The 19,542-nt window shown below is 34.7% G+C and overlaps 2 protein-coding genes across 2 annotated transcripts; both read right to left on the bottom strand.

Annotated features, from left to right (window-relative positions):
• Window positions 1–1,846: 1,846 nt before the first annotated feature.
• On the bottom strand, window positions 1,847–5,699 carry LOC126819531 (zinc finger protein 239). The gene is made up of 2 exons (XM_050547662.2): window positions 5,554–5,699; window positions 1,847–3,156 (listed from the first exon to the last, which is right to left on the bottom strand). The coding sequence occupies exons 1-2, from the start codon at window positions 5,554–5,556 to the stop codon at window positions 2,026–2,028; spliced, it is 1,134 nt and encodes a 377-aa protein (XP_050403619.1). The 5' UTR covers window positions 5,557–5,699; the 3' UTR covers window positions 1,847–2,025.
• A 3,031-nt stretch (window positions 5,700–8,730) lies between these two features.
• LOC126819525 (zinc finger protein 431) lies at window positions 8,731–14,486 on the bottom strand. The gene is made up of 2 exons (XM_050547654.1): window positions 14,350–14,486; window positions 8,731–11,957 (listed from the first exon to the last, which is right to left on the bottom strand). Exon 2 carries the CDS (start codon window positions 11,833–11,835, stop codon window positions 10,624–10,626), a length of 1,212 nt encoding a protein of 403 aa, XP_050403611.1. The 5' UTR covers window positions 11,836–11,957; window positions 14,350–14,486; the 3' UTR covers window positions 8,731–10,623.
• Between the last annotated feature and the right edge of the window lie 5,056 nt (window positions 14,487–19,542).

Raw genomic sequence — 19,542 nt, 5'->3', positions numbered from 1 at the left:
TATACCTTGTTCTGAAATACTTTACATCCGGTGATGCTAGTCGTGTTACTAGTCTTGACATGTTTAAATTAACATATAAATAAATAAATAAATAAAAAGCCTTAAATGTTGAAGATTAAAGCTCATTGGGTGTAGCTCTTTAGCCGCCATACTTACTTATTACCTCTATCCATTTGTCATTGGTGGAACCAGAACTTAAAGCCTAATTGGTGAATGGAACTGAATCGATGTGTGGGGGGGATAGGGGGTGGGGGATGGGTGTTTACGTCTTATCAACACAATACCGAACGACTGGACACGCAGTTCTCGTCAGTACAATACTTGGGTCTCCACCCGATCAACTGAAACATCTATTTTCAAAATCCCGGAATTCATCTTTCTAGACCATACCAGGTTTCAAACACGGGGCAAATGGAAAGGGGAAAAGACAGTTGACAGATACAAACTAATTTGACCGATAGACCCATGTACAACAAAATACTAATTAATGTTAAAATTACTATTCATCATTGTTTATATAACTCAGATATAACCATATATAACACCAGGACATAATATACATGTATGGATATAAGATGGGTTGACCACATATAACACCAGCATATAATATACATGCCTGGATATGGGATGGGCTTACCACATATAACACCAGGACATAATGTATATACAAGATGGGCTTACCACATATAACACCAGGACATAATGTATATACAAGATGGGTTGACCACATATACCACCAGGACATAATGTATATACAAGATGGGCTGACCACATATAACACTAGGACATCATGTATATACAAGCCAGGATATAAGCCACCTGTCACTGCCCTCAGTATCCCCAGTGGTCTCATTCCGCTCTACTCCACTGTACCCTGGGTTAATCCATAGGGTTTCCCAATTTCAAATTATCTGCCCTGACCTTGATTGTAGCTAAAGTCTACGAACCAATCAAAAAACAGTTCACAAACCAGTCTTACTAATTAAACGGCCTTCATTTCGCGTTCGTTTTTATAAAGGTAGATAACCATATTCATGTCTATTTACTGAATGATTTCTGTAAAATAATACCTATATATTTCTAATTCATTTATGATTAATTGTATTATCAAAATCTGTAGTATGTTTCACTAATTTCAAATATGTATAACATCTATATGTTTGACTTTTGTTATTATTATTACTATTCATTCTTTGTCTGAAATGTTTCATTTTGTTATGTTTATTATTATTGAACTTATACTTGGACGTCTCCCATTTAGACTACTTTCTGGCTAATTCATAATCTTGTGTCTTGAAGGGAAGACTTTGCGATTTGCTTACTTTTACCCGATGAGAGAGTTACTTTCCTTTGTCAACCTCCTTTGCAATTGACGATTTATGGTATTGGTTGATAAAAATAGCACAATCATCAAGGCCAGATAATTTGAAATCGTGCCCCCCCCCCTCCCCTCCCCCTAGATTAACCCAGGGGTTAGTTCAGTAGAACAGAATGAGATCACTGGGGATACTGTGTTGCTTAAGATTAATGAGCATGAAACATGTTAATGAGCATGAAACATGTTAATGAGCATGAAATATGTAAATGACCAAGGAACATGTTAATGAGCATGAAACAAGTAAATGACCATTAACCATGTAAATGAGCATGAAACATGCTAATGAGCATGAAACATGTTAATGAGCATGAAACATGTAAATGACCAAGGAACATGTTAATGAGCATGAAACAAGTAAATGACCATTAACCATGTAAATGACCATGAAACATGTTAATGACCATGAAACATGTTATTGACAACTGCATTACTTGCTATATTTTTTTATTATGAATTTAGAATCATAAATTAGTAATGGTCACCATATTGTTACAGCCACAATATTGCTACAAGAATGCAAGAAAAATAAAAAAAGTCTATGTATAATTTGTTTTTATTAATTCTCTACTCGCACAATTTAAGTGATAATTATAATTTATTCTGGTAATCCCTTTAAATGTTCTGCTGCAGGAAAATAAGTATTTGTATTAGAGCCCTGTGTTTTTTCCTCTAGGATGTGTTCTCATGTGTCTCTGTAGACTACTATTTTGAGTGAATGATTTACTACAAATATCACACTTATACGGCTTTTCACCGGTATGAATTCTCATGTGTGTTTGCAACGTATAAGATTCGGAGAATGCTTTACTACAAAAATCACATTTGAACAGTTTCACTCCTGAATGAATCCTCATGTGCTTGCTTAGATGTTCATTTTGAGTGAATGATTTACTACAAACATCACAATTAAAAGGCTTTTCACCAGTATGAATTCTCAAATGTTTCTTCAGATGACTACCAACAGTAAATGATTTACTACAAACACCACATTTATAAGGTTTCTCACCGGTATGACTTCTCAGGTGTGTCTGTAGATGACTACAGTCAGTGAATGATTTACTACAAACATCACATCTGTAAGGTCTTTCACCAGTATGAATTCTTGTGTGTCTCTGTAAAGTTCCATATTCAGAGAATGATTTACTACAAAGATCACATTTATAAGGTTTCTCGCCGGTATGGGTTCTCATGTGTGTTTGTAGATGATTAGTGTCAATAAATGATTTACCACAAACACCACAACTGTAAGGTTTTTCACTAGTATGACGTCTCATGTGTCTCTGTAAAGAACGATATTCAGAAAATGATTTACTACAAACATCACATTTAAAATGTTTTTTTTCTATAGAACTAAATCTTGCCTCCCAAAGTTTACCATGTTGTAAAACAGACTCCTCTTCTTTAATGTGTATTTCACAGTGTTTTTCTAAATCAGTTTCTGATCTAAATTCGTTATCACACAAATTACACTGATAAACAGTTTCAATATCTTCAGTTTTCTCTTCTTTAACATGACAATATTTATCTATATCATCAGTTTTCTCTTCTATAATATGACAATTTTTATCTACATCATCAGTTTTCTCTTCTTTAAAATGAACGTGACAATATTTATCTACATCATCAGTTTTCTCATATTTAACATTACAAAATACATCTAAATCACCAGTTTTCTTTGCTTTAATGTGTATTTTATTGTGTCTTTCTAAATCATTATATTGTTGAAAAATCTCATCACATACAACACATTGATGAAGGGTTTTAACATCATTAGTTTCCTGTAATATATATAAAAGTTATAACATTATTAGTTTCCTGTAATATATATAAAATTCACAACATCTTTAGTTTCCTGTAATATATATAAAATTCATAACATCATTAGTTATTGTAATATACATGAATAAAAGTTATGAAACTAAACTCCTGCCAAAACAACACAATTAAATGATACCTGAGTTGTAGTGTAAACCCCGTGGAACAAGTGAATTTTGACCCCGAAACAAAAAAAACATATGCTCCTGCCTTATCTATGCGATGTAAAAAATCTGTAAATAGGTGAACAGCCTTCCCAGATTTCTCTCAGCTACTAGTTTCGTTCTTATTCGAACACTTCAGGCTTAAATGAGGATGTGCGGTGGCCCTCTATATATAGTGTCGGTGGGCACTGGAGCACATGTGATGTCACAGATGGACCAGAGTCGATCTTTGGCACCATGTCGATTATTCCGAAAAGTGTGCAAAGATATTCGGCTAAGAATTTGCCGTCATGATTATGCTAATTTGCATTGACTCAAGGCTCCTAACCCTTTTGATCTCCAAGTTTATAGTTTCCTAAAATATCGAGGGCTATAATTGTTTTAAGTAGAAATATAGTCTACCTATTAACATGCTCCTCCAAAAAACAATACGTATCTAGGTGAAAGCAAACGTGTCTTTTCAAAACGAATAAAGGAACACAATGCAGATATTAGACACAACAGGCCAAAGCCGGCCGCACTGCACTTCAACTTAGATAGACATACGAGTAGAAATGTTATGATTAAAATTATAGAGCTTTTTAAGACTGACCCAGATAACGGCAAAAACGATGCCATAAGGAAAGCCAATGAATTCAAATGGATTCACACTTTAAGAACATTCGCACCGGATGGCATTAACGATAAGATGTAGTCCCGAGGGGTCCCCCACTTTATTGTGAACTCTTATCTAGGCGATGTTAAACCCCCTCTCCCTCTCTCTCTTTTTGTGGGATTCTTCCTACTAATTTGCTCCATTCATTTATGAAAGAAATGGGGTTTAACATCCTACTATTCTGGGTCTACATCATGTCTAAGGATGTTATATTAATTTTCTCAACTTGTTGATGTAAGCCATAACTTAAACTCAAATATTTCTTCTATTGATCATATCAAATAAAATGAAACAGGGTATAATGTTCTAAGGTTCTGATAAAACTGGGAAAATGAAGACGGGCATACACCATGCAGAGTGCCAAAAGCAAAATTATGCCAGGACAGCAATTGAATTCCAAAAGTCAAAGGTTCTTGGAGTTTTTTTTCATCCTATCTGAGTGACTAGATAGTGTCTCTTCCCAGGTCCTTCGTCCTGCAACACTGATGAAAGGGAACCACGTCGCAAAATCTGTATGAACTGTTAGTGAGCCAGCCCTTTACTCACTGAGTCACCACAGCTTCCTAGCCCAAAATTAGATCCTGAACGTGCAGGGCGAGTGTACTGAGAATAAGCTCAGAGCTGAACACGGAATACATGTTGTGGTTATTCATTTATGACTGGTTTGATGCCTGAAATGAGGACATGAATAATCAATTCAGTACAGATTCCTATTCAATTAAAAGAAAAGTAAAATTAGTATTTTATTAGACGTCTGTAACCCGAATTTTTTCGGGCACGTCAGGTTCTGCCCCCCCAACATTCACCGAGTCTGTACGCCTATGACTGTATTAGCAGTATACGGAACTCATAAAAATTGTGCCGAAATATGTTTCCTAATGCCTTAATTTCTTTCCTGGAACTACTACCTAGAGACTCAAAAGATTCCAACCTGTCTGTAAAAGAACTGAACAATAATTTACTGTCAAGATACAAAAACTCGATTTGTTGGATCAGCTGAAAGCTTTATGAACAGACAACTGTTTGGTATCAATTTTCAACATAAAACAGACCTTGTCAGGAGGTGCAAGTCATAATTCGCATGCACGCTATACTCTCGCGCAAAAATTTCGGGAAACTTTTCATAGAATTACCTGGTTAACTTGGTTCATTTGAACAATTTAATAATTCAATATCTACGATAATATACAAGACAATACTCTATTTCCCTTCATACGTGACATATGGCGATGATATTATGATTATACTGCATGCCTAAGTTTAGGATGTATTATGATTACACAATCAATGTAACTAAGAATAGAATAAAGTAAATTGGAAATTGGACAATAAAGAAATAATTTCAAGCTTGCAAGTAGATTGGTTAATTTAACTTAATTTAACTAAAACCCTAAGTAGAATTCTCGTGTGAAATTACGAATCTACTACTATAATGTCATTTTCTAGCCTTTATGATCCGTCACATTTGCAACAACTTATTATAATATACCAGATGAATACCGTAATGAATATAAAACATATTTCTCTAAAAATAAACTCACCATTGTTTTAATAGCAAAGTTTATTAGTTGTTGAAGTGAATAGCAAGGTGTATGTGTAGTTGGTATCACACTGGGTGGATTAGTTGAAGTGAAATTGAACCAAAATAAACCATTCGTGTTATCAGCCTTTCTTGATTCTTATTCTTCTTTGCTATAATGTCTATTTCCGGTAGAACAGAGATTTGGCTGTATATTGATATGAGATGTAGACCCGCCGAACGTGAACCCACCGAATAATTGCTTTAATGAGAGTAATCAACATATGCTGATCTTGTTTCAATCCATTGAAAATCAAAAACATCTGATTAACTAAAGAGTAGATTGCAGGCTTGACATGTGAATGAATGCGATTAATAATTTATATATGTGAGGCCCAATAAATCATACAGGGGTTCGGGCTGCTATAATAAGAAAAATGTGTATATGTGTGTATAATAAAGGGGGAGGCTGGCTGCTATAATAAAATGGAGGTTGCTATTATAGATGGGTGGGCTTGCTATAATAATAGAAATTTGGGGGGGGGGGGGGGATCTGCTATAATAATCAAAATGGGTAGAAGGGCTATACTATAAAGGGTGGAGAGTCGGGGGGGGGGGGGCTTCTATAATAATAATGATAGGCCCACAGCAGCTAAATCGTCCGAGCAGTCGACAAAGGTTGTCGCATATGTATTCTTTTGTAGGTAATTAGGGGAATTTAATAGGCAATTTCATACAGATGACATAATTTTCGTCGTTTGAGGGTTCACAAGGTTCTAAAAACTAAAACACGGGCCATAACTCTGGAAGTAATCTACTGAAATTGTTGAAATTGACCGGCCTTTTTGTTTACTAATTCAAATAATGCATATAAATTTCATACAGATCGGATGATAACTTTTGTCATTCGAACGTTCACAAGGTTCAAATAAGTAAAATAAGGTCCATAACTCTAAAAGTAATTAACGGAAATTGCTGACATTCAATAGACTTCTTCATTTCACTAATTTAAATGATGCATATGAATTTCATACAGATTAGGTGATAACTTTTGTCGTTCAAGCATTCACAAGATTCAACAAAGTTATACAAGGGCCATAACTCTAGATGTAATTAACGGAAATTTGCTGAAACTCAATAGGCTTGTTCGTTTTACTAATCCAAACGATACATATAAATTTCATACAGATCGGATAATAACTTTTGTCGTTAGAGCATTCACAAGGTACAACAAAGTGAAACACGAGCCGTAACTCACTGCGTAATTAAAGGAAATTGCTGAAATTCAATAAGCTTCTTCTTTTCACTAATTTAAATGATGCATATCAATTTCAAACAGATCGGATGGTAACTGTTGTCATAAGAGCGTTCACAAGATTCAACAATGTGAAACAAGGGCCATCACTCTAGATGTAATTAACGGAAATTGCTGAAATTCAATAGGCTTCTTTGTTTTACTAATTCAAATGATGCATATAAATTTCATACAGATCGAATAATAACTTTTGTCGTTAATTAACATTGCTGAAATTCAATAGGCTTCTTTGTTTTACTAATTCAAATGATGCATATAAATTTCATACAGATCGAATAATAACTTTTGTCGTTAGAGCATTCACAAGGTACAACAAAGTGAAACAAGGGCTATTACTCACGGCGTAATTAACGGAAATTGCTGAAATTCAATAGGCTTCTTCGTTTCACTAATTTAAATGATGCAAATCAATTTCAAACAGATTGGATGATAACTGTTGTCATTTGAGCGTTCACAAGATTCAACAATGTGAAACAAGGGCCATCACTCTAGATGTAATTAACGGCAATTGCTGAAATTCAATAGGCGTCTTTGTTTTATTAATTTAAATGATGCATATAAATTTCATACAGATCGGTTGATAACTTTTGTTGTTAGAGCGTTCACAAGGTGCAACAAAGTGAAACAAGGGCCATAACTCAAGAAGAAATTAACGGAAGTTATTGAAATTAAATAGGATTCTTCATCTCAATAATGCAAACAACAATATCAATTTCAAAACAATCAGATGATAAAATAAATGTAGTCTGTAGAGTGTTCACAAAAAATTGTGGACGTCGGAAGGAAGAACCGACTAACGGACGGACTGACGGGGGCGACGGCAATATACGACCACATTTCCATGTGGGCGTATAAAAATGGAGGGTGTCTATAATAAAGTGGCGTGGGGACTACCATAATAGTAGAAATGACGGGTCGTAATAATGAATAATCATATATTTTAAGTTTCATCAAAATCAGATAAAAATTGTGACCTCAATCATCATCATGGAGGTGTAACGGTAATATATCTAAACAAGTTTTAAAATCAGATAAAAATTATGACCACTAGAGGGTCCACAGGCTAAAATCATGATTTTTTATTCAATCAGGGGCCATAATCCAAGCAGTTACGGTCTGATATGCGTAATTATGGCACCGAGATCGTTAGGTTATAAACATGTATTTCAAGTTTCATCAAATCGGATATAAAATGTGATCTCTAGAGTGTCCAAAAGCTAAAAACATGATTCTTTGTACAATCAGGTGCCATAATCCATAAAGTTACGATCTGATACATGCCAATATCGAAACAAACTGACCTTTTACGGGACAGACAGGGGCAACGACAATATATGTCCACATGAAAATGTGGGCGTATAACAGGTGGGAGAGGGGGCAATAATAAGAGAGAGAGACAGAGAGAGAGAGAAATGGGGTTTAAGTCCACTCGACACAAACTAGGTCATTTCGGGACTAACATATGGTTTAATTTTATTTACATAATTCGCTTGCGCTTAGGGGTCTTTAGCAGTGGGAGGAAACCAGAGGACCCGGAGAAAACCCCGGAGGTTGGACAGGCGTCCCTACTCCTTGCCACGTACAACCGGGGATTCGAAACCACGCCAGTCGACTCAATGACAGACTTTATGATACAGTACACGCACGCTAACCATTCAGCCATCCACCCCCCCCACCCCCCCCCGGCAATAATAAAGGAGGTGGGGTTGGGCTGCTATAATAATCTAATAAGGGAGGGTGGAGGGGGGCTATAATAAATGGGAAGGGGAGCTGTTATATTCATCAGCATCAATATTACAAAGTTTGTGTTGCTATATACTAAGACATGCATGAGACTAGAGACTTGCATGATTGAGCGGTCTAAAGGATGCAGTTACACCTTGCTTGTCTTGGTTTAAACAGTATTTATTTCGAGAATATTATACAATATAAAGGCATAAAAAATAGAGTACAAAAGCAAGCCAAGTAGGCTTATATTAATTGGCTTGCTTCTGGGCGTATAATAAATATACAATTTCAATAATATATGATATAGACAAAGACTAATTACAGTATTTTATGTATTTTAAGGAGTAAAACGTTTTGTATATTTAACATATTTGTAAACAGTTGACCACAGGAGATAGTTCGGCATTACCATAGAGTACCGGTAGGCAAGTAATATTCCTAAAATACATCGGTAATAAATGAATGGTATAATTTCGCTGGAGTGTGTAGTTTGGATAGTAGAGTAAAAAGTGTTCAGTGGTTTTAAGATCAAGATCACAGCCAGATTCGGTGTAAAGTGTAGTATGGGAGGTTCCAAGGAGCAGGCCAGTTATCTAGGTGGAGTTGTTTTTTTTTTAAACTTTTGTGAATTTATTTTGGTAGTATCACTATTAATCTTGTGTATTTGGTCCTTATTTCTTTCACATTCATTCAATATCAAATCCTTGTTGGAATATTCGTAAATATATTTAAAATCATCTAATTTGTACTTGTGTCCAGTTTAAAGCTGATTAATTTTGATAATGAGTGTCCAATCTACAAACATTTATTTTCTCGATCACTGTTAAAATATAAACAAAAATTGTCAGGAAATTAAATACTTGTAAATTGAACACTTATTATTAATACTAATCAGTCAGCTTCAAACTGGACACACATACAAATTAGATGATTTTTATGAATTTTTAAACAAAGATTTGATATTAAACGAATGTTAAAGAAATTAGTGCTAAATACACAAGCTTAAATGATATCCAGGTTACAGTGTGTTATTCCAGACTATATCAGCATAATCAAATATGGAAAAAATAAAAGAATTATACAAAATATTTAATGATTTACTTGATAGTCTTATTTTAAACCTCTCAGGCAGTTGACCATGATTGAGGTTTTACTAATTAAAAAATCCATGTGATTGTCCAATTTACAGTGTTTGTTAAAAATAACACCTAAATGTTTATGAGTATTTGCATCATATAATGGGATATCGTCAAAAGAAGCAACAAGCGAAGTTGGGTTGTTTTTTTCTTCTAAATACAAGACTGATAGTTTTGTCTGGGTTGAATTCGACCTTCCACTTTTCTGACCAATCATGAATTTTTTTTTGATCATTATTCAAAGTATTAAGGGTGTCAGGGGGATTATCTATGACCAAATATAACGAGGTATCATCTGCGAATAATCTTAATCGGAAGCTAACTTCAGTTGTAATATCATTAATAAAAAATAGAAAAAGGAGCGGTCCCAGTACGGACCCCTGGGGTATGCCAAAATATATATTTTAAAAGCTGCAGAACCATTATTAATAATAACTGATTGCTTTCTACTGGATAAATAACTTTTGAGGAGATCTAAAACACCATTTCTATTTCCAAGGGAGTTTAGTTTGTGTATCAAGCCATGATGCCATACCCTATCAAATGCCCTTTATATCAAAAAATATAGCTTTTACCTAATGCCCTTTGTCTCAAAAGGAAGAAACATGGTTATACATATCAGTGAGTTGGTAACCAGCACAATCATTTTGTCGAAACCCCGACTGGTGCATATATATATAACGTTATTAGTATGATCTAAAAATTGGTTTGATATGTGCAAATTTCCAACAATCGGGGAAGACTTCGATATTGTAAGGTTACCGACACCCTGTCCGTATCGTCGCTTACTATAAATTAAATGTGGGGATGGGAAGAGAGGATCGCCAAATAGCAGAACTTGTCAGGATCTACAAGCTGGCATGATATATTCTGTTGTTTTCCTCCTTCAATTTCAGATTCCGTTCAAGCGCTCCTATCCCTCTGTGAGTTTTTTTTCTCGAGTATGCCATCTCTGATGTCTCTGTAAAATATATCTACGAGTAAATGATTTACTACAAACATCACATTTAAATGGCCTTTCACCAGTATGCATTGACATGTGTCTCTGTAAACTTAGGCTAAGAGTAAATGATTTACAACAAACATCACAACTGAAGGGTTTTTCGCCACTATGAGTTCTGATATGTCGCTGTAGACTACTGCTATCGGTGAACGATTTACTACAAACATCACATTTATAAGGCTTCTCACCGGTATGAATTCTCATATGTGTCTGTAGATGACTATTGACAGTAAATGATTTACCACAAACATCACAACTGTAAGGTTTTTCGCCAGTATGTATTCTGATATGTCTCTGTAGATTACTATTATTGGTAAATGATTTACTACAAACATTACAACTGTAGGGTTTTTCGCCAGTATGAGATCTGATGTGTCTATGTAGATCGTTATTATTGGTAAATGATATAATACAAACATCGCATTTATAAGGCCTTTCACCAGTATGAATTCTCATATGTCTCTGTTGACTACTAATCTGAGAAAATGATTTCCTGCAAACATCACATCTAAATGGCTTTTCCCCGGTATGCGTTCTAATGTGTATCTGAAGATGACCACTGTCAGAAAATGATTTCCTACAAACATCACAACTGTAAGGTTTTTCGCCCGTATGAGTTCTGATATGTCTCTGTACACTACTGCTGTTAGTAAATGATTTACTACAAACAGCACATTTATAAGGCTTAGCTCCGGTATGAATTCTCATATGTATCTGTAGATGACCACTGACAGTAAATGATTTACCACAAACATCACAACTGTAAGGTTTTTCACCCGTATGAGATCTGATGTGTCTATGTAGATCATTTTTATTGGTAAATGATTTACTACAAACATCACACTTATAAGGTTTTTCACCAGTATGAATTCTCATGTGTGTCTGTAGATGACTATCGACGTTAAATGATTTACTACAAACATCACAACTGTAAGGTTGTTCTCCCGTATGAATTCTCATATGTCTCTGTTGACTACTAAAGTGAGCAAATGATTTACTACAAACATCACATCTAAAAGGTTTTTTTCCTGTACGAGTTCCCATGTGTGTCTGTAGCTGACAATTCTGTGTCTGTGGATGACAATTCTGTGTCTGTGGATGACAACGATTTACTACAAACATCGCATTTATAAGGTTTTTCTCCTTATGAATTTTTATTTTATTTTGTATGATTCTTAAAAAATGTCTTTGGTATCTACATTTATTCTTCTGTGTTGCTTCAGAATATACCTCAAGATTAATTTCTGTAATATATAAAAGTTATAACATCATGACATTAGTTTTCAGCAATATATAAAAGTTATAACATCATTAGTTTCCTGTAATATATAAAATTTATAATATCATTAGTTTCCTGTAATATATAAAATTGCAAAATAAAAGTATAGTAGCCATCTTTTTTTCTTTTTTTTTTAAAATTCCACAATGGCTATTTTTAAAATACTGCAAGTTATCGTTACTGGGTCGTGGGCAGATGTTGTTCTATTGAGTATTCACTATTATTCATAAAATATATATGGTAGGTATGTAAAAACTTGAAAAAAAAATATCCAGTGTAAAATTCGGTGCAGTAGTTACGGCCGTCATAAGTCAACCTAAATCCGCCTAGACTTCTTTAAATAGTACGGATACCAAAATGAAATGAAATGGACTTTAACTTCCTACTGTTCTGCTCCGATCTGGACTAATGAAGACGGGCATATGCCATACAGTGTGCTATGAGGGAAATTTTGCCTGGACAGCGGCACTCCAGCCTACTCTGATATCAAATTCCAACTGTCAAGCGATCTTTTACGTGAACGCCAATGTGTACACAGGACCTTGGTTTTCCGTACCATCCGAATGACTAGACAGCTGTCCTTGTCAGGCCCTCCGCCTTGCATCACTGACAAGTGGGAACCACGACGGAAAATCGGGATCAACTTTCTCGGCCATTACACCCAACCTCCAGGATAGCTAGCCAGCGTCTTATCCGTTCATAGTGTCACCTACATGTATTGTTGCTCTTCAACGATTGGGTTGAAAGTAAAAGTAGGATTGCAAACAGCAATGGCAACATAAACAAGGAACAATATTCTGCACAGTATTCTATGAGGCTATAAATTGCCATCTTTAAAGCAGTAAAAATATCTATTGTTAACGATTCTAAATAACAACAATATTTAGCTTTTTGGCAGTTACAGTCGCTTTAGAAAATTACATTTGTTTTATTTTTTAATTTGCTTTTAATATTAACTATTCCATTATGCATTAGGGGCTACACCTTTTGGTTTAGTAAAATAAATATCTCTGAAGCTCTGTTGCATTGTTTGGCAAGAAAAGCATACAAGCAGCACTTTCCTTTTGTTTTTACAAGGTTCTCAAAACAATTGTTGAGTTGCCTAACTGCCTGTTTCTAAATATGATTTATTGATCTAGCTATCTGTAATGTTTTTTGGAAAATAGTCTTGATTATCTCAACCTTTCAATCAGATGGGAACGGTTGTTAGACTGGTTAAGCCGGTCTAATTTCAAACCAAGGGCATGTAACCTATTTTGCACACAAAAATGCCAGGATGTTATAGGGTCTTACAAACATTTCCAGTCTGTTTTTTATTGATGTTTAAATGGTTATAACTTGTAATATACATCACAAGTGTTTATTTAGTGACTATAGTATAAATGTGAGAAAGTGAAATGAAATGGGGTTCAACGTCCTACTGTTCTGCTCTGAACTGGGCTAATGAAGATGGGCATACGCCATACAGTAGGCTATGAGGGCCTACTCTTATATCGAATTCCAACTGTCAAGGGTTCTTTTACGCGCACGCCAATGTGTAAACGGGACCTTGGTTTCTCGTTCCATCCAAACGACTAGACAGTTGTCCTTGTCAGGCCCTCCGTTCTGCATCACTGACCAGGGGGGGGGGGGGGACCACGCCATTAAATGTGAGATATTTATTTATGGTGGGGCACCCTATAATTATTGTACATTAGTTTTATTAAATATTTTGTTGGTAAAATATTCATGTTTCTAAAAACTGATAAAGGGAAGCCGTCCAAAATGCATCATTGAATAAATACTTTTAGATAGTGTACACAGTCTTGACAGTGTTTTGCTAGAGGATTTTATTTTGGGAATATATTATTCAGTGATAACTGTTATGAACAAGTATCCTCTCAGTGGGGCATCAAATAGTTAATAGGATTGGGGAACAGGCTTAGGCTACCCCCCTTATTGTTATATCTCTTACTCTTGAGCATAACAATGGGTCCATGAAACAGTAATCAAAATATATATTTACTGAGCATATCAATGAGTGAGAGAGAGAGAGAGAGAGAGAGGGGGAGAGGTAACGTCCACTGGACACAAACTAGGTCATTTCGAAACTAACATATGGTTCAATTTTATTTCAATAATTCGCTTGCGAGTAGGGGTCTTTAGCAGTTGGAGAAAACCGGAGGACTCAGAGAAAACACACGAGGTTGGAGAGGCGACCGGTCTACTCTCTCTCTCTTTTATGTCTCGCTCTCGACCATTAAATCACACTAACAATTTCAAGCGCAATAAAACAAAAATAGATACCGCATCCGGGCAATTCAACAAAGGAAGAGTGGCCACAGCATCAAATATTTGTGCTTTATAAACTGACTGACCTGAAAACTTCTTTGGACAACAGTGTCTTGCAGAAACCGGACAAGAAGAAAGAGTTACTTTTTTAAACTATTAGATCATTTCCGGTACGTCACATAGGTATACAGATAACTTAATCTAAAGACAACTCATCCCAATAAAAGACAACTCATCCCAATATAAAAGACAACTCATCCCAATATAAAAGACTACTCATCCCAACTTTAAAACATGGGTAGAGTTATAAGACAAGTTATAAGGGGGTCTTCCCATATCGCCGACTCACCGAGTTTTGGAAAGTCGACCGCGGCACCCTTTGATGGAATTAAAACGGATTAAAAGCGTTAATGAGGCAGGGACCAGTCATTATTAATATAGTTCACTGAAATTGATTTTGATCAGAAGTCGACTCACTCACTAATTAATAAAATGAATATAGTTCACTTAAATTACATGAACTTGAATTTTGTGAATTCAACTCACTCATTAATTAATAAAATAATAGGCAGCAGTTCAACATGAAACTGACAGGTGATCGAAATTCAGTTCATTGTGATTATTTCTCAATAAGTATAAACACGTAAATCATTCCATGACATTTCATATTGATTTCTTTACGATGGCTAATGCACAGTTACAATCTAAGTTTATTCCTACAGCAAAAGGTGGCAGGTACCTTTGTGTTGGTGGTTTTAAGTGTAGAGTGAATAAGAGAAAGAATAACGACTCAGTGATATGGCAGTGCTGGAAAAGCTCATCCTAATATTTTTGAAGTGATGGCATTTTTGCAAGAAGAGCAAAAGACGATTGAAATTCAGTTACTGCAGTATGCAAGTGACCAGCGACAACCACCCAAAAAGAAAAAATACACCGATATCAACAGGAAGATTGAAGATTCCAAGCATAGATATGAACAAGGAAGACTGAATTTATTAGAATTTTTGGACTATGTTGGACACTTGATGCGTGCAAAAATTTAAAATTGTGTCATGTTATGTGTTAAAGATTGTTATAAATTAAAAAAAAAATAAATGCTCCCAAAATTACCTACTTAATGAGGTTTATCCTTCAGCTTGGGTCTATTGTTCTTGGCCGCTCATTCCCATAACGTCGACCAAAATTTTTCCCCTAAAACTCGGTGAGTCGGCGATATGGGAATGAACCGTTATAAGACAATTCATCCCAACAAATTTAAGTGCCTCTTTTAATACAATTGCTTTCTTTGAAGACCACTCAGACCAAAACCAATCTGATTTGTTATCTTAAAGGGACAATAACACTCTTACTGGCTTGACAGCTCCAGAAAATAAATAAGAGCCTTATTCTAAGTACTAGATGTTTAAGTGTCCTACCGGTAGTGTAAATTATCCATTACATCATATTTTACTTGTCCAGAGGGTTTGAAAATATTTTTAAATCCAAGTCACATTTGAAAAGCTTTACGTTAGGCTTTTCAAATCATTTAGTTGAATTTTTCCAATTTTTTAAATTAGGTGTGTTAAGATGAAATTTGTATCACCAATTAATTGGAATATTGTAAAATAGTACAATTTGTTGACCAGAATAAAGATTGGGACATATTATTCAGTTACAACAAGAGTGGTATTGAGCCTTTAATAAAATTGATATTGTTGTTTTAATCAAATTGATATTGTTGTTGTAATAAACTGATGATTACTGTTTGTATTACTGTTTTAGTACTTTGTTGTTTTAACAGATTGGTAGTTGTGTTTTGTTTTATTTTTTCATCATGAAGCACTTCAAAGAAAATTAATTAACAAAACATCGATTAACTAAACTGAGTAGTAGTATTTCAGTATCATTTTTCAAAATGTCTGATAGCTGTATAGTTTGTGAGTCAGTTGTTTGCCCAAGACCGGAGGCTGTTCAGTGCGACGGATGTGAACGATGGCAGCACAGAACTTGTAATACTGGTAAGACTTTAATGTTATTTTTTTAAATTCAACAATATTGTATTAAATTCAACAATATTGTATTAAATTCAACAATATTGTATTAAATTCAACAATATTGGAATACATTTTGGACAACTGGATAATAACCCAAATTAAGATGGTATCAGATGGGAAATTACGAAGGCACCAGCAAAAACAGACAAGAACAACGCAATTCAAATTATTTCAACTGTGGCATTCATACACAGACCAGACTATTAGTACCAACCAGATACTAAAGAGATGTGGGGGAATTTATGGACCTAACTGAAGGACAAACTTACTAAATGGCTAACCTACTGAACGACATACTGACAGAAGAAAAAACATATTTATAAAAATGTATTAGTTGATCATGATATAATAAAATGTATTATTTAATAAATTGTTGATGTAATAAATAATAAAATGTATTATTTAATAAATTGTTGATGTAATAAATAATTTAACATTATTATTTTTATAAATTGTTGATTTAATAAATTCTTATATAAATTGTTGTTATAATAAATTTTTATATTACTGATTAATTTAATAAATAAAAAAAAAAATCAATATTTGTTGCGGTATTTATTTGTAACTTGGAATGATTGGGTTTTTTAAAGTTGGGATGAGTTGTCTTTTGACTTGGGATGAGCTGTCTTCTAACTTGGGATGAGTTGTCTTTTATTGGGATGAGTTGTCTTTTATTGGGATGAGTTGTCTGATCTGGGATGAGTTGTCTTTTATTGGGATGAGTTGTCAGGTATTCGTCACATACCATCTGGACGGTTTACCCATTAGTGCCATTACTACACAATATCACCCAATGCTATGTAAATACTACCAAATACATACTATCTAATGATTGTACAAAAATCATATAGAATACCTCAATAATATATATATATATATATATGTTAAAAAATAAATTATTTCGCGGAATTAGCAAAAATTATACGGTAGGTCTATTTATACTATACTGGTTGTATATTAGTTTGTAAAGTGGATCGATTCAACTCGAATAACTCACAATTAAGATAAATCCATATAAAAGATGTTACATGTCTGATATTCTGAACAGACGGAACTTTTTCGAAAAATCTCCACTTATTAACTGAAAAAGGATCATAACACGAATACAGACCCTGAATAGCATGAATACAGACCATAATCCGGAGGGCCTGGGAAGATTTAACAGCTGTCTAGTTCTGATGGAATGGAAAACCAAGTTCCTATTGACAAATTAAATTTGCGTGCGCGTTAAAAAAAATAATCCAGTGGCAGTAGGAATCAGACAAAAGAGCAAGCCATAGAGCTGCTATGCATACTGCATAGTGTTGCTCGTCTTCATTAGTCCAGTCGGGGCAGAAAAGTAATATGTTAAACCCCAATTCATTTCATTTCATTTCAGACCCTATTTATCAACCGATTTACTGAATTTGATAACAGTATGAATTAGAAAGTACAATGTACTCTTGAGAGAGAGAGTTTAACGTCCACTGGACACAAACTAGGTCATTTCGGGACTAACATATGGTTTAATTTTATTTCAATAATTCGCTGGTGTGAAGGGGTCTTTAGCAGTGGGGGGAAACTGGAGGACCCAGAGAAAACCCACAAGGTTACAATGTACTCTTGAAAGTCACAGGATAAGAAAATGCGTTTAAATATGGCTACCCAAAACAAAGGTGTACCGTCTACATGTACACAAACAAAAATAGCTTTGATATACGTTTTATGTCATAGCAGTCTACGTTCCAATACAAAAAATAACATTTCTTTCTCTCAACTCCACTCGCGGGGAGAGTTAGCTGATGGAAATCAGCGCCTGATTATTCAAGCACTGGATTTGCTCTTTTATAAGTGACAAACAACTTTTTTTTTCTTTTTTTTAAATAGGGGTTTAACGTCCACTCGACACAAACTAGGTCATTTCGGGACTAACACATGGTTCAATTTTATTTTAATAATTCACTTGTGGGTATGGGTCTTTTCATCTAAATCGGGAAGTGCTAGATATGTACATCTAGTTGTTTTAACAATTACAATTCCACATATTTTGTTAAAGATACCTTCCCGCGTACAAACTGAGTGATTTGATGACATATTTAGACCAAAAACACATTCAAACTAATTAATCTATGAAACTCTTGCTTCAAATCCTTTTCAAAACATGGTTTTCACGAGAGAACACCCCTGCTATAAATAGTATAAAAAAATCTATTAAGAGAAGTCATGTTTGTGTCAAGTGACTTGGCTGATGCGCTACCTAGCAACGAGTGCGAAATCGGAGGAGAATTCATTGCATATCCAAGACGATGTTGTCTTTAATTGCTGTCCATTTATTATAAATATAGAAGCCTAATTAAATTCTTGAATTATCCACTGCCCACGTCTTTTTGCGTTGTTTTTATCGCAGAAACTTTTGTACGTATAAACTCTCCATCAAGTTTATCAAAATATACATCAATCGCTCACTAACACTGAGAGACCAGACAATCTTTGCGTGCAACCTTTGATGTCACGCGAGCAGGCATTCCTAATCGTTGGCTGCCGGTAAGGGAAACCCTTACATTTTTGTCCTGTATGTGCTCCATGGGTGATTTTCAAGGAATCCAATATTTGTCTAGTAAGATTGGATGTTTCTACTTTCCAAATATACCAAAATTGCCATACTGTTATTGGAAATAACCCCCTGATAATTACTTTTCTGGGAAAGTATCATTAAGAACCATAGTAATTCCAACCAGCGGCTGCCAGGCAGGATACGCCCTCATTTTCGAGAGATGGATAGAGAACAAGCTAATAAGAAAGTGATTTTTCCTACAATCAAGAGCCATAATTCAGACAATTACAATACGATATGTGCAAATATCAAAAGGAACCGAGATCTTTGGGTTATAAACTTACATTTCAAGTTTCAACAAAATTGGATAAAAATTGTAACCTCTATAGGATCCACAACCTTGATATACCATATTTTTACGCTATTTGAGAACGAAGGGCGGCCATTTTGTCTGTCAGTTTTGGGCCGATTTTCACAAAATTCGAACTTAGCCGTCCTTATGATGTAACGGTGATATAATAATACATTTTTTTAAATCGGATAAAAATTATGACCTCTATAGGGTCCACAAGCTAAAAATGCGATCTTTCGTACAATCAGGGGCCATAATTCCGGAAGTTACGGTCCAATATGCGCGAATATCGAAAGGAACCGAGATCTTTGGGTTATAAACTTACATTTTAAGTTTCAACAAAATTGGATAAAAATTGTGA

The sequence above is a fragment of the Patella vulgata genome, chromosome 4, assembly GCF_932274485.2.
Source record: "Patella vulgata chromosome 4, xgPatVulg1.2, whole genome shotgun sequence".
Classification (NCBI taxonomy): domain Eukaryota; kingdom Metazoa; phylum Mollusca; class Gastropoda; family Patellidae; genus Patella; species Patella vulgata.
Note: the sequence above shows the minus strand (reverse complement) of the source record. Positions and strands in the feature narration are given on the sequence as shown.